Source organism: Porites lutea, chromosome 8, assembly GCF_958299795.1.
Source record: "Porites lutea chromosome 8, jaPorLute2.1, whole genome shotgun sequence".
Lineage (NCBI taxonomy): Eukaryota > Metazoa > Cnidaria > Anthozoa > Scleractinia > Poritidae > Porites > Porites lutea.
The window spans coordinates 30,621,276-30,636,594 of record NC_133208.1 but is presented as its reverse complement, the minus strand read 5'-3'; the positions used below and the strand labels follow the sequence as shown (position 1 = coordinate 30,636,594).

The window sequence follows — 15,319 nt, the reverse complement described above, 5'->3', positions numbered from 1 at the left end:
AGAGAGCTGTCATGTAGGTTAAAAAAATGACTTATTTCAGGAAATTTTGCTATCTAAACAGTTCATGTATTAGAAAAAGTATTACTTTAATGTTTATGAGTTTCTGGAAGAATAAATTCACGCTTTTGTAGCAAAACTCGGTGACAGATGTTTCTGTTGGTTTCCGTCCGCCATGTTGGAGCTCATGCAGGTGAGCACCAGCATGGCGTCTCCATAGAAGTCTCTGTGAGTTTGGGTAAAAAAATTTCTTCGGATATCTCGTATACGAAATGTTCCTCTGACTTGAATCTAGGCGAGGGTCTTTGTATATGTACCTCCTTTCATTTCCCAGATTTTGGACTTTATCTATTGAAAGGTTTTGATTTTCATTTTGATCTATTTGGAATGGCGTGACACTGAAAACCAGCAATATTTATCTTACTGTACAAAAGACCGATGCACACAGATTTCAATGACAACAACGGTGCAAGTTCCAGATGAAAGGCTTTAAGGAACAAATTTATCTGGTAACTTTTAAGTCGTTGTGACGTGTACGTCAACATTTACGTTACCATGGAAACCGAGGTTTGACAGCTGTGTTTTTCAAAATTTGCACTTCTCTTAAAAATAGATTTTATTTTTATTTTTACTAATTGTACCATTATATTACACTTAATTTAGCATTATTAACATATTATTAGTCACATTTTACTGACAACTTGGACGCACATCCTCACGTAGAATAGTGACAAAAATAGAATTTGCTTGATTCCGGCGATTCCTGGAAGAGCTTCTTATACTTTTTCTTTTCTTTTTTTTTTTTTTCTTTATTTCTCTTTTTCATCTTTTGTTATTGTAGTTTTCTTTTTTTGTTTATATATTGCAGATTTTTATATTTGTATATTTTCTTTTCCTTACTGACTTTTTCCCTTCCCTTCTTCTTCTTGCAGTAAGCCCCAAGTGTTGCTCCCTCCCGGGCATTCAGTAAAAGTATGCGTACTGATAAATTAATGAAGAAATTTTTTTGGCCTTTCAGTTCCCCTTGGTTCTATTCAAGAATTGCCAGCTGAGACTTGTGACGAAATAAAGAGGAGTGAGGGACACGCTGTTAGCGGGAAATACTGGTTTTCCACTGTAAAATCTGGTACATCTGTTCTAGCTTATTGCAATATGAAGACCAACGGTGAGTTTTGTCAGTTATGTTAGTTATATATAATTTGCGACTGATTAAGCCTTTCTAATTTTTTCGATATTTCATCACGCCGCATCACAGGTAGCCCAAGCTCAAAATATGAGCATCGGCGAGCATCGGCATTGTTGCGTAACATTCAAAATATAAGGATTTGTAAGGGAAAAAACCTATCGTTTCTGTAACCTACGAAATAAAAGGATTTCAATGAAAAACAGCTTACCTTACTTAAAATGTGTGTTACGTCTCTCCTGTGTGGTCCACGGGCCGATTTATGGCATTTTTTTTATGGGTTTTTATGTAAACGGTTTTCTTTCTATATAAAGGTTTATAAAGAGAGAAAACCGTTTACATAAAAACCCATAAAAAAAATGCCATAAATCGGCCCGTGGACCACACAGGAGAGACGTAAAAGACATTATAAGTGAACTTCTGTCTTTTTAAAAGGCAATTTTAATGCAATAAAATGTGTGATGTTTGGATTTTACATTTCATTGCTGTTTAAGATTCTCCTAACTCAACGTCTCGGACGTACAAGGAGGGCGGGGGAGAGGTGGTTGCCAACGCCCTCTGTGGGTTTGTTTTATGCGCCCCCTGGGGCGTACAAAACAAACCAACTGCGTGACTGACAAGCCAAGCGAACGACTTCGTAATGCAAGAGAGAAACCTCTGCTCGCAGCGTAATCATTATATAAACAAGAACGGAGAACATTTTATATTTTAATTTTTTGCATATTTGTTTACTTTTGTTTTGTGATAGTGAAAAAGGGAGTCACCACTTCCATCTCATTTAATATGCGTGTACTTGTTCATTTTCTTTTCTCTCTAGCTGGTAGGCTAGGCTTTCCAGTAATATTTAACCAGTCACTAACACAAATGGTGTCTCCAGAGGAGACGAGAGAAGCATTTTCATTTAATTCTACGTGCTCGCCCCACAGGCAGCCGAAGCTCATAATGAGAGTTTAATAATTAATACGCAGCATCACTTTGTGTAGCCCTTGAATGACTGTTACCATGAAGGATTTGTATTTGAGTCCAGGTAATAAACTCAAGAAATTCAATACTCGCTAGAACTTCCAGTAATAAACGCTTTACCTTGTTTACTTGGTTTGTTTTTGCTTGCTGCGTGGTTATTTTTCCGATCCGCTTCGATTATGTTTAAGCGATTTCCTTTACCGAGTTTTCCGACTACTAAAGAGAGGACTGCTCCCCTCACACAACAAGTAAGAACGAACCAAGCAAATAAGGTAAAGTGTCTTTTATTGAAAATTCCAGCTATTGTTTATTTTCTTGAATCTATTACCGATTTCCCATACAATCCTTCATGTTTATAGGTATTTTGGGGATTAAGCAATATGATACCAGGTGTATTAGAGTTTTAGCCTGCGTAGCAAGCGTTTGAAAGTGGGCGCAAGAAGCAGGCTATCTGAACTTGGGCTGCCTGTGGTCATCCGGGTCACGTAAAGTCAAAGTAAATATATCACGTGATGAGCTAATTTGCTTTTGCCTTACACTTTTGTGGCAGTTCCTACAATGACGGCGACAAGCTCCTGCTCTAATCTTCTTATGCGTGACGCCAGCAAACCAAGTGGTACGATTTACTCAACTGGTAGCTCTAGCTCGACAAACAGTAGTAATATGGATTGCCGATGGAATCTAACTTCGAATGCAGTGATTGAACTTTTGTTCTACGATTTCCGCACCGAATCGTCGGCAGACTATGTAAGTGTGTACGATGGTGACTCGACCTCTGCACCTCTGATTGGCCGATTTAGTGGAAGCTCCCTCCCAGCACCTATCACAAGTTCGTCCACCAAGCTATATGTGCGGTTTACATCTGATGGCTCCTCAGAGTATAGAGGATTTAACGCGCGTTACCGAGGTATTTTTATTCGTAGACAATTTGAATAGAAAAAGCGCTGTGATCTTTATTAGCGGGCTTCCTGGTTAGCATGATAAGAACTTCCCAGGCTTACATAATGAAAAAAAAAAAAAATCTAAGAATATTTAGTTTCGGTTCAACCTTGTGTGCGAAATTAGACTTTGACTGTATATCTAGGTGGATTTTTGAAAACGTTAGCCAAGAAACTATTTCCAAAATAGCAAATATAAAAGCTAGGTGCTTTTTTCTCTTTTCCTCCTTTCTTTCTCCTCGCTCTTGCTATTCTCAAGTAGATTAAAGCCTGAGTCTAATTGGCTTACGTTTGGAAAATGATTTATTGGCTGTTACTTCGGCAGGGAGGGGAATCAAAATTTGGCGCACATAAAAAAAACCTCATCGTCCTTAACATAAAGTATAAATGTTGTTTTAATAAGTCACGTGATATGTCACGTGACTATTTAAAAAAAAAATCTTAAATAATTGACAAAGTATAGGTAACGGGTTTAAGGAAAGAAATCAAGAAATAACATTTTTCTCACTCGTATGAAATATTTCTACACTCAAAGTCAAAGATTATTGAGAGATTTTGCAAAGTATTCAAAAGTATTCCGCAAAATAGCAAGAAGCTGATCTAGGCAGTTTTACACAATTAATAAACCATAGATAAGCAGGTAGTATGAATATATATGCGAACATAGATCATCAATGTTAGGGACTGAAAGGAAGAAAGTGGGTAAATAAAGCTGCTTTGGACATACATTTTGAAACTTATTTATACGGTTGGGTATGCCAACATAATTATCCTCTTCCTTCACGTTTGGAATGACTGTCCATAAAATAAAATAAAATAAAAAAATATGAGGGAATGCGTCTCATTATATAAATACCAATGAAATAGAAATACAATTTCTCTACTGGTGTTGAAAAACATTTCACTCGTTCGCTGTGCTCACTCGTTAAATATATTTCTACCCATGAAGAGAAATTTCGTATCTCCTCACGGCCATGTAATATCCTCTATATTTTAAATGCCCAACGTTAATCTTTAATTCTTAGTTTTGTGAAAAAAATTCATTTTGTTCTAGGTATCCTAGCGAGAGATATTGCCAATCAATCGAAAACATTTTTGACCCTTGAGTTTTTCATTTCCTACTCATTCGTTAGTGTGATATTCGGCCTTATTGCTGATTGCAAATCTTGCTATGTTCGTGTCGACCTGAGCGACAAAATTCCCCCCGATCTTTGACCCCACCAGAACGGAATTTTAGAAAGTGTACATTATAACAAAATATGGTGTCTAATAATAAACCCACTTTACCTTTTATTTAAACGCTAGCTGTGACATCCGGTTCAGTTCGTCTCAAAGATGGCACCTTATCTGCTGGAAGAGTTGAAGTGTTCTATGACGGTCAGTGGGGAACAGTTTGCGATGATGCTTGGGACATAAATGACGCTAACGTGGTCTGCAGACAGCTGGGTTTCTCGAAGTTAGCTACTAACGCTTGGAGCGGCGCCTATTATGGCCAGGGCTCCGGTCCCATATGGATAGATGACGTGGCCTGCTCAGGTGGCGAATCACATATCTACGATTGCAGACACCGTGGATGGGGAAACAATGACTGTACACACAGCAGAGATGCCAGTCTGCAGTGTTCTTATGGTTCCGCTAACATTCGTTTGGCGAATGGCGGTATTAATTATGGCCGAGTTGAAGTTTATCACAACGGCCAATGGGGCACAGTCTGTGATGACGACTGGGATATCAATGACGCTAATGTGGTTTGCCGTCAGCTTGGTTTCCCCAGTGCGTCCTCGGCACCTCATCAGGCACGATATGGCCAAGGATCTGACCCTATCTGGATGGATAACGTCCAGTGCAGTGGAGCAGAAGCTTCATTGTTTCAATGCACACATGCTGGCTGGGGAATAGAAAATTGTGGCCACGGTGAAGATGCAAGCGTGGTCTGTAACACTTAATTGAACTGTTTGCGCATGCGGCCATGCTTTTATTAATTAAAATTAGAAATTAAAATATGTACCCTGCCTATGTTAACACCGATTCTGAAAAGTCTAAAAAGCCCTTACGTGTGACAAGAACTTAGATGAATTATAACAAACAGAGTGGTATTTCTAAAAGTATAACTTACTGTAAGTAAAATTCCCAGTCTTATTAGACTATTTCGTGAAGCCCTGAAGGAGCCATTTCACGAGGATTTTGCTGTTTTAATTTAATTTCAATTCTGTACCGTAAAGTCATTACTTAGTGCCTTCACAGGGGCGATGATACTATAGAATTAAGAAGATATTAAGCAAATTTCAACAACTGATCAAACCATAATAACTTTTAATGGTGATTTTGCAGGCATAGCACAAAAACTTGAAAAAATTGGGCCTCAATACATGTTCATCCTTCTATACACAGGAAGAAATACTTTTTTTTATATCAAAATATCTATAGTGGCTCTACGTGCCTTGTATTCTTTGGTGGATATCCCTTTGCTATTTATATCATTAATCCTAACGTTGCTTCCTAAAGAGGCGGCTACACAAATTAATTCCTTTTTGTTTGAAACGTCAAAACTAAAAAGGATGAAAAACAGATGTTAATTATGATATAAGAGAAAGAAGATTTTTTAAACTACTTTTCGAATTGGAAGCTTTCGTAGGTGGCGAAGGTCTATCGTTTTCGCTGGGTGGGCACAAAAAAAATATCACAGTTTTTTACGCAATGGTCACGCATGACATGTTTTCAAGACGAGAGTTAAACGTTGAGATATATTCGTTGTGGGTGCTTATATTTAAATCCAGATGTCGAGAAAATCGCTCATATTCAAAAACCATAACACCAAAGATAAAAAAAAAATTGAAGAACTGTTCGAGAACAATTTTTTTTTCTAGTATATAATCATCTCTGGTCGAATCAGGTGCGCATGCGGATCCACACCGGCTTCCATCGTTTTACGAAAATCGGTCAGTTTTTTTACAATTTAAACATATATTTACATGATAAAACTTTCCAAGTTGAAATCTGGAAAATGGTCGGGACAAATGTTTTCTTTTTACAATTTCCGGGCATTAGATGCCCGTAATCTCGTACCCAGATCTCACTCTGTCTCACGCTGGAAAGTGAGATCTCCCTTTCTCTTGGCCTCGGGAGATCTGGGTACAAGATTAAGATGTCGCATCAATGAATCTGAAACCCGAGAAAGGGAAATCCAAAAAAATAAGCGGGGGTGCATGCCCCGGGGCTCCCATAGGAACTTGCTCTCTCGGTCCCTAGTTTAGGAAGCCGATCAGTATCAGGAAGCTTACCTGTCAGTATTTATCCTAGATCCGCGCGAAAATGAAGGTAATTAAAAACTTCCTTCCTATGCGGTTTGAATTTCAGCGCGACCGAACTGAAAGGAGCATTTTTATCCCAGGGGGAGGGTAAGGGTTCAGAAACATAAAAGAAGCGAAGTGGTAGTAGGGCCCGGTTGTACAAAGTTTGTAAACCTTGCCACTTAAACGTGCTTCATTTTATACTCGCCATTATAGTAAGGACAATAAGGGACTTACATAGCAGAATTCGAATTCGAATTCGAATTCGTTTCGATGCAAAGATGGGGGCATATACTCAGGGGTGGGGAAGGGCTTATAACCAGATTAATTTAGTTTGTTTTCAGGTCAGGATGGGCCTATAACTAGGAAGGATGGTAAATGGGGGGGGAGAGGGGAAGCTTATAAGTAGAAGTTTAAGGTATCATTTTGCAACCAGGACAACATTTCTCGGGTCTTTCTCAGGCTTTGGTGCCATGAGAGACGGTTTTTGTAGTCCAGGAACGAACAAGTAATTTCAAAATTTCCTAAAAAATACCGGCGAATGATCGAGAGACCATGTATTGAAACAGCTAATTGAAAGTATAAAGCAAAAAAACACTAGCCTGCGTGGTCGGCGGGGTTTTTTCCGCGTTTTCGTAAAGAAAGAGCCCAAGCGAGAAAACGATGGAGGAGTAGGCGAGAGAGTGCCAGCATTCAACCCACAATTCAACCCCATGGGCGATACTGTAACCTCCTCCGGGCTCATACAAAGACGGTTCTGTAAGCTTATTACGCAACGATCGTCTGATTACTACGAAATAAATGAATAAATAAATAATTGATAATTACAAAGATAAATAAATAGATGAATGAACAAATCCAAAATTTTGTATATCAGGAGCTTTTTTGTCCTCAGAATATTTCGCAAGTTAAATATGACAATCCAGGTCTTGAAAGTAGGAATACGGACAAGAGCTGGAGGGTAAGTTCTCATATCTTTCAAATATATTGCATCGTCACGCTGGCCACTTGTATGTTGAATAGTTTATTTCTAAGATTTCGAGTTTTGTTGTCCTGAATATAGTAAAGAATAATGTTATTTTACCTCTAAAGCTTTGAAGAAAGGTTGCACACGGTTTTTGAATTATAAATGAAGTTTTATACAGTAAAAATTTCATAAAGAGCCGACAATTGCTCTTGAACTAACTAATGAGTCTCAAGCTCAACGCGCACAACAGTACACGAATCACTCAAGACCAACATGGCCACAAGGCGCGACTCTATCCCAGCCAAGACACTTAAATTTGGAGCATGAGAATTAGCTGCGCTGCTAAGAAAGCTCTACAACTCGTGCATCTCTAACGGAAAATGGCCGTGTGAATGAAAGAAGGGAGTATGGTCACCCGTCTTTAAGAAAGACGATCCGCTAGACAGAGAGAACTACAGGCCAATTACAGTCCCTTCTGCCGAGGATAAAGTCCTGGAACAGTTGATTAGTAAACAGATTACAACAAAATTTGACAACTACTTTGGAGCATTGCATAACCGCCTACCGTAAATCCCACAGCTGTGAAACCACTCTCATCACCCTTGTGGAGCACTGGAAGCCAGCTAGAGAGAAACGCCAATTCCGTCGCTGTCTTATCTACAGATATGTCTAAAGCGTTTGACTCTCTCCACCCACCTCACATTCTAAGCAAACTGGGAGCCTATGGTTTTGAAGAAAATACATTGAATCTACTACGCTTATACCTAACTGATCGTCAGAACAGAGTCCAACTGGGTCCCGTAACAAGTATCTGGCACACTGTGAACAGGGGATGCCCCCAGGGATCTGCCCTAGGCCTCCTTATAAAATATTTTCGAAAATAACCTCACTTACGAAATTAAATCGGATGTCTGCATGTACGCAGACGACCACCAGAAATGGGAGAGGATCTTGCGAAGGTCAAGTCATCACTTGCTGGTAATGCAGAAAAGGCATCCAGATGGTATGAAGTCAACCTGCTTAAAGGAAACTTTTCCATATACAAGACCATGCTGATGCATAACGACGATAAAGTAACAACAAGTCTGAGTTTGAATATTCAAGGAAATGAGATAGAGCTTACGGACAAGCTACCTCTATTACGCGTGTCAATAGACTGCAATCTGAACTTCAGTGACCATATTAAGATGGCGGCTTATCTGAATGAGATCGGCAATCCTTTGAATCCGTGTTATGTTTCTGATATTAGACAATATCGGGATGCGTGTGTACTACATACGCTTCTTTACAGCGGCTACCACTAACACGCGCCCTCAAAGGGTTTTTTCTTCGGTTCAAACCTGCGTTTTGGTGGACGTCAATTAACCGTTACCATGGTTTTTCACGCTCGTTGATCTAAAGAAGATTCTTTCTCTGTTTCTGGAGCACTCAGAAGAATATGCCGGCGTTTCAGCCGTTTATGGAATATTTTGCTATAGGATCTGACACTGCTTCATGTCAAGATTACGAGGAGTATGAATTTGTTGAGTGTTTTTCGGAGAAAACTCAAATTATCGACATATTAACACACTGTAAGTTACTACCACATAGGCTTTCTCAATAGACGCTCGCAACTCGTGTGAGTTCTTGCTAGTTCTCGACTCTATTCGATAACATGAAGAATGATAAGTAAGAAAACTCATTTTCGAAAACAGCCTCCGTTCAAAGGAAAATGTTTCCCTTTTCGGTGTGATATCTTTCTTTTATTTGGAATTTACTAAGTACTAGCTTCTTGGCAATTCGTCCACGGCTCCCGCGTTTTCATACAATCAAATAAATAAACAACCTGGAAACCGTTACGTAAACTATAGAGAATGTTTCGGCTATTTCACTCAGCTCGCAGAGACCTCGTTGTTTTTACAATGTAATCCTTCATCTTAATAAAATAAGTTAAAAAGCGGTGGTCGTTCGAAATTATTCTTGTAAGTCTTCGCCCTTCATTCAGCGATGAGGGAACCTTCTCTGTCAGAGCGCGTGAAAAACCATGGAAACAGTTTAGTGACGTCCACGAAAGCGCAGGTTTAAACAGAGAGAAAAAACCCTCCAAGGGCGTGTGTTAGTGGTAACCGGTGTAAAGGCGCCGCGTTTGAAGCCAGTTATTTAACGAAAAGTGATATGTTTAAATTACTTAGCACCATTGTCGTTGAATGACGCTGATTTGGGTTAGCTAGTAGTTAGCCAGTAGTTAGGCTGAAACCAACATCGTTGTCCTAGCCTGCGTAACAGGCGCTTCGAAGTAGTGGGCGAAAGAGAGAACGGGCGCGCGCGCGGGAGACACGCGAGGGGTGAGGGAGCGCCTACACGGAAGGCCCACCAAAATCGTTTCAACTCGCATTCTGTGAGTGCGGATAATTCCAATTGGTCGAGAGGCTCTCGAGGGAAAAAGTTACCGCGCGGCGCGAGAAAACCGTCAATCAATAGTACATGGGCAACGTAGTGAAGGTCTTATAACGCTACTGGCATATATGGGCTATAGAGGTATGTGCCACTTTGAAGTGCATGGTTTTCAAGCAGTTTACTCTGGGATAGGGTATATAAATCAGAGAAATGGGTCTGGAAGAGGGTATCATTTTCCATTTAAACTCATCAATTGGCTGAAGATTTTAGTCCACACAAGGGAAACCGGGAATTGCCACTCAAAGATATAAAAAAGTTAAATCGGTTTTATTTTGGCTGGACCTCAGTTGTTTCTGGAAAACAGATACTCTAGGATAGGGCGGGATTTGGGGAGTTTAGTCTAGAATAGGGTAGCAAAATTCACTTGAACTAACTCTGGTATAGGCTAAGGGTTCCAGGGTCCCAGCGGCCCCACCCAAAAAGTCCTAAAGTACCCCCCGGGCTAATAGCGGAGCTCCCGCGCGCGCGCAGCGGAGCACCATGGGTAAGAAAATTTGGTAAACTATCCATCCGAGAAAATTTGGTTATGACGTAGCGTACGCCCGCCCGTCCGTACACACACTTCATGTAAGCCGATGTGAAATGTCACAATAGATCATGCACAACTTGACTAGCCTCTTAGTTATGTAAGCCATCCGTATGAGTACGATTAGATTGACAGCTGTCAAAATCAGACATCCGCTGACAATTATCACATGACCGTCTCGCGGGCTCAGATAAAAGACCAGTCGTTTTGCCCCTATATATAAGCTGATATAATATGTCACACTTACCAATTCAACGTAAAAACGAAACTACGCCGGGCAAGGCTGTCAGTTGACTGACAGTCGTTTAAAGTTACATTGGCAAGCCAAATTAAGGTCAATTGACAGCTGTCAAAATGGGACATGTGCTATAAGAAAACTAATAACGAGAGCTCAGGTTCGCTCAGGTACACGATCTGGCATTTTCCACTACATGCCGGACGGAAATGTCCTACTCACACTCGTAGTCTGTTAATTCGAATATTCGCCATTCTAATGAAGGTTAATTGACAGCTGTCAAACTAGAGTATACGCTGACCATCATCACCTGAGTGGATCGCGGGCTCATTTTTCTATCTATTGAGGTCACGTAGTGTTTAAAGTTTTGCGCTGATATTTTATTTGATCACGGGCTCAATTCGAAGCCCCATAGCTTTATAGAAAATATATCCATCCCAGAAAATTCGGCAATCACGTGACCGTACACCGACCACCCGACCTTCCGTCCGTGCGCACCACAGGCATACCAATGTTAAATCTTACACTTTCTAGCTAGTTTGGGAGCCTGCAACCTGATATTGTACATCCATGTTTTGATTAATTGACAGCTGTCAAAACAGTGTTTCTGCTGACCAGTATCGCCTGACCGTATCGCGGGCTCAGATATCGACCCTCTGAGTTCGAGTAATATTTTGAAGGTATCCGCTGACAAGTTGCTACTTTTCCAATGATCGCACGCTCAAGTTCAATTTTTTTAAAATGCATATGAAATAAGTCGTATTTCATGAGCCGCACTTTTAAAATATTGATTTTGAACTGATCTCGGACACAAAAATTCAACCGGCTTTTATATTTACATGCAGGGAAGGCAACCCTTCGACTTTTCTCACTGTCACGCGTTGATCACGCTTTAGTCCAATTTTTTATGTTCTGATTGGTCAAAATTTGACAGGTGAGTTTATGCGAAAATTTATGGAGCGTCTGGAAACTTGCTTACTGATAGCTGGAGCTGAGAGAGGTTTGTGTCATCTTGTGATGTTTTAAACTGTCTTTTTCTACTTGGTGTACAAAATGAAATACAGCTGCTATCAAGATTGTTCTGTAATTCGTGGCTGGTTTGTTTATTGCGCTTTTTGTTGACAAATGCACCGCTTGTCAAAGTCATTGGAAATCCGATTTCGGATGGCATCGTTTTCAAAAATGAGCTTACTCACTTGCCCTTGCTTGAGGCGTAAGAGGGTGAAAAGTCTCAAGCGATTCTGGAACACTTGATGACCTTCAGAAGCAGCATCTCGACTGGTAAGCCTGAGCCATTATTGTTTTTGATGTGTTTGATGTGAAGTCGAGGGTATGGTTTATGCGGCTTAAGTTAAAACACGAGCAATGATCTAACCTACAACAGTATCAGGTTTAAAAAGCCTTTAGACATTTCTTGACCCGCAAATTCAAAGAAAAGGTTACGAAGATTATTTAGTTATGATTTTGGTTGTAAACAGAAAGCTCTGAGCGATTTTCTTGCCTTGAGTTCATCTTGAAAAAGAGCGAACACCGGGAAGCCGGCTTAAAACATAAATAATCACTCTAAAACCTGTATTTTTCAATTAAGGAGAGGCTGCTTAATTTAATGACGCCTTATTTCTTATTTTAAGAAAACTGAACTTATTTTAAGGGGGTTGTTTTGGATTTAAGTTGCTACCATCTTAATTAAGAGCACGTATCATCGTTCTTAAATCAAAATTTTAAAACAAGAAGTGGATTCTCATTTCAAGATAAACGCAAGTTCATATTTTAAACATTTTGGATCAAATTTAAAAATGTCGCTTTACAGTAGCCGAAATGACCAAAATTTGTACACTTTTGGAACTTAGTTTAGTGGTTAAGAAGTCTTACTGCGATGTAGAATTAAAATCCTCACAGCAGTATTTCAATATGATCACAGCTCGTCATTTCACTACGTTTCATAAACCACTCGCTCATCGTACTCATTGTTGGTCTTTTCCCCGCCTGCAACAACAATGGCAAGTTTTCCACCTGCCACTAATACACCGCAAAGAGCGTGAAACGATTGTACTATTCTTTCGAAGCGACCATTTTATCGATTAGACGACTCCTCCGCCATAATTTTTGTTTGTTGTTGGCTGCGATTCATGAGAACATGTCACGTGGTACGCCTTTGAGCCGATCAGAAAGTGCAAAATTTCCGTTGCACTTCAAATATTAGGGAGCTTAAGATGCGGACGTTTTCGCGGTGACGGCGACGTGACAGCCCAGGTGGACTGGGCCAGAGGTTGCCGTTCTCGCGCCAAAATTAATTTGCTTAAGATTCTCATGACGGCGTCCGAGACTTCGTCGAGTACATCGGCTGTACTTTCTGAGATTCAATCGCTTTTGTTTGTAGCATGGCCGCATTTGAAGATTTTCGACAACTTCTCATTCTTTACTACGACGCTAATTTGATCAACGATGAAGATTTCGTTCTCCTTTACGACATGTTTCCGTCGAGAAATCCAAGTTTTCCTTACTACGAGTACGCTTGCCTTGACCTGAACAACATGAGTGAGGCAGAGTGTAAGGCCGAATTTAGGTTTGAGAAAAAAGACCTTCCGACTCTGGCAGAAGCCTTGCAGATCCCACCATCCTTCAAACTACGCCAGGGAAGCATAGTAAGTGGAATGGAAGGCCTTTGCATACTCCTAAGACGGCTCGCCTATCCTTGTAGATTTGGCGACATGGTACCTCGTTTCGGCAAACCAGTACCGGTGCTATCCATGGTCACAAATCATGTGATTGATTATATTTACACCATCCATGGACATCGCATAACCCGGTGGAATGACGCACTGCTTAACCCACCTGCATTGGATACTTATGCTCGATCAGTTCACGCTAAAGGGGCTGCTCTCCAAAACTGTTTTGGCTTTGTTGATGGCACTGTGAGACCTATAGCCAGACCAGACGAGCACCAGAGGATGATGTATAATGGTCATAAACGGGTGCACGCCATTAAATTCCAATCTGTTGCCTTACCGAATGGATTGATCACAAACCTTTACGGCCCCGTAGGTAAAGATCTTTTTAACTTGCTCTTATTTATAACTAAATGTCAGGTTTATGAAAATAGCAACTCAAACGGAAAAGGTACAAACATGGTTTCGGAGGGTAGTTGTTTCCCCCTTCAAGTGTCTGTTTTATAGTATAATCTACGATAAACGCCTTTAGTGATCAGGGCAATGAAAGGTTGATCTCATGACACCATTTTACAGAAGCGTTGCATGATGAAAAACAATGATATTCCATGAAACAAACCTAATACTTTTAACTTCTTCTTCCAGAGGGCAAAAGGCATGATGCAGGTATGCTGGCAGAATCTGGTCTCTTGCATGACTTGGAACGCCATGCATTTTCGACAGGGGGTCAGCCTCTATGCATATATGCTGATCCTGCATATCCCCTCAGGGTTCACCTGCAAGGACCATTCCAAGGTGCTGCTCTCACACCTCAGATGGAGATGTTCAATGGATCCATGAGCTCTGTTCGAGTGTCAGTGGAGTGGCTATTTGGAGACATTTTAAACTATTTTAAATTCCTTGATTTTAAAAAGAACCTAAAAGTTGGCTTAAGTAATATTGGTAAAACATATGTCGCATGTGCTCTCATGCGAAATGCCCTAACATGCCTATATGGTAATCAAACCTCAGAATTTTTTGAATTAGACCCCCCAAGCCTCCAGGAGTATTTCAGGTGACTTTAAACATTCGCTATATTTATTCGGTTACTGCCTGAATATACACTGAAGCAGCGATAGTCACACAACTGGTTAACACTTTCCTCCCAGCATCAGCCCTGGGGGGTGGGGGGAGGGGGTGGTGGTACTTTAGGATTTTTTGTGTGGGGGTGTCCTGCTGGGACCCTGGAACCCTTAACCTATACCAGAGCTAGTTCAGCTGAATTTTGCTACCTTCTACTAGACTTAACTTCCCAAAATCCCCTCGCCACTATCCTAGAGTAGCTTTTCGGCTAAGTTGCGTAAATTCAAATTTGTCGATTTGATTTTTATTTTTAGTGGCAATTCCTGGTTTCCCTAATCTAGACTAAAACCTCCCCGCCCACCCCACCCCCCCCCCCCCCCCTGCTTTGGGAAACAGCACAACCTATAAAAGATCATACATTGTATTATACAAAGCAGACATATTGTTCCACAAAAAATAAAAGCAGTTGTTACTATTTGCATCCACTTATACAACAAATGGCATGCCATTTAGTTCAATGCTCAGTTGTTCAAAAGTCAGATAGTGTTATCCAGCACATAAATCACTATAACGATTTCTTTAGAGGAGGAGCACTTTCCGCCATTTGAACAACTGGGCCCAGTTTAATGCTGATAAAGGCAAGTACTTTCAAAGTTGAGGCATCTCTAATATCAAGTTTAACAACTTATACATTGTTTACACAAATGTAGGTATTGAAGAAATAAACCTTTTCACAATACAATAATTTTTGTCAGTTCAAAAAATCAAATCAAATTTATATTTTGCAAGGTAGTCAGGGCTTTCAATAATCACTTGACTCAATTTAATATATGACATATTTTCATAGCCCGTATTCTGATAGGGTAATCACCTGATTGACACATGCATAATACAGCTAAATTCAAACTGGATCAATGAAACTAAAAAAAAATGTGATTATGATAATGATAACTCAACAATCAACTACCACTCTAGCAGAAATGGAGTTAAAAGAACAGTTGAATGCAAAATTATGTCACTAACAAGAGAAAAATTACAATGGTGCCATAGTTG

The 15,319-nt window shown here is 40.2% G+C and overlaps 2 protein-coding genes across 2 annotated transcripts; both read left to right on the top strand.

Moving 5' to 3' along the window:
* The first annotated feature begins 2,701 nt into the window (after positions 1-2,701).
* Positions 2,702-5,027, top strand: LOC140945526 (scavenger receptor cysteine-rich domain-containing protein DMBT1-like). Its single transcript, XM_073394540.1, has 2 exons — positions 2,702-3,050; positions 4,387-5,027. The coding sequence occupies exons 1-2, from the start codon at positions 2,702-2,704 to the stop codon at positions 5,025-5,027; spliced, it is 990 nt and encodes a 329-aa protein (XP_073250641.1).
* A 7,728-nt stretch (positions 5,028-12,755) lies between these two features.
* Positions 12,756-14,262, top strand: LOC140945909 (uncharacterized). The gene is made up of 2 exons (XM_073394973.1): positions 12,756-13,580; positions 13,850-14,262. The coding sequence occupies exons 1-2, from the start codon at positions 12,917-12,919 to the stop codon at positions 14,260-14,262; spliced, it is 1,077 nt and encodes a 358-aa protein (XP_073251074.1). The 5' UTR covers positions 12,756-12,916.
* Positions 14,263-15,319: the final 1,057 nt, after the last annotated feature.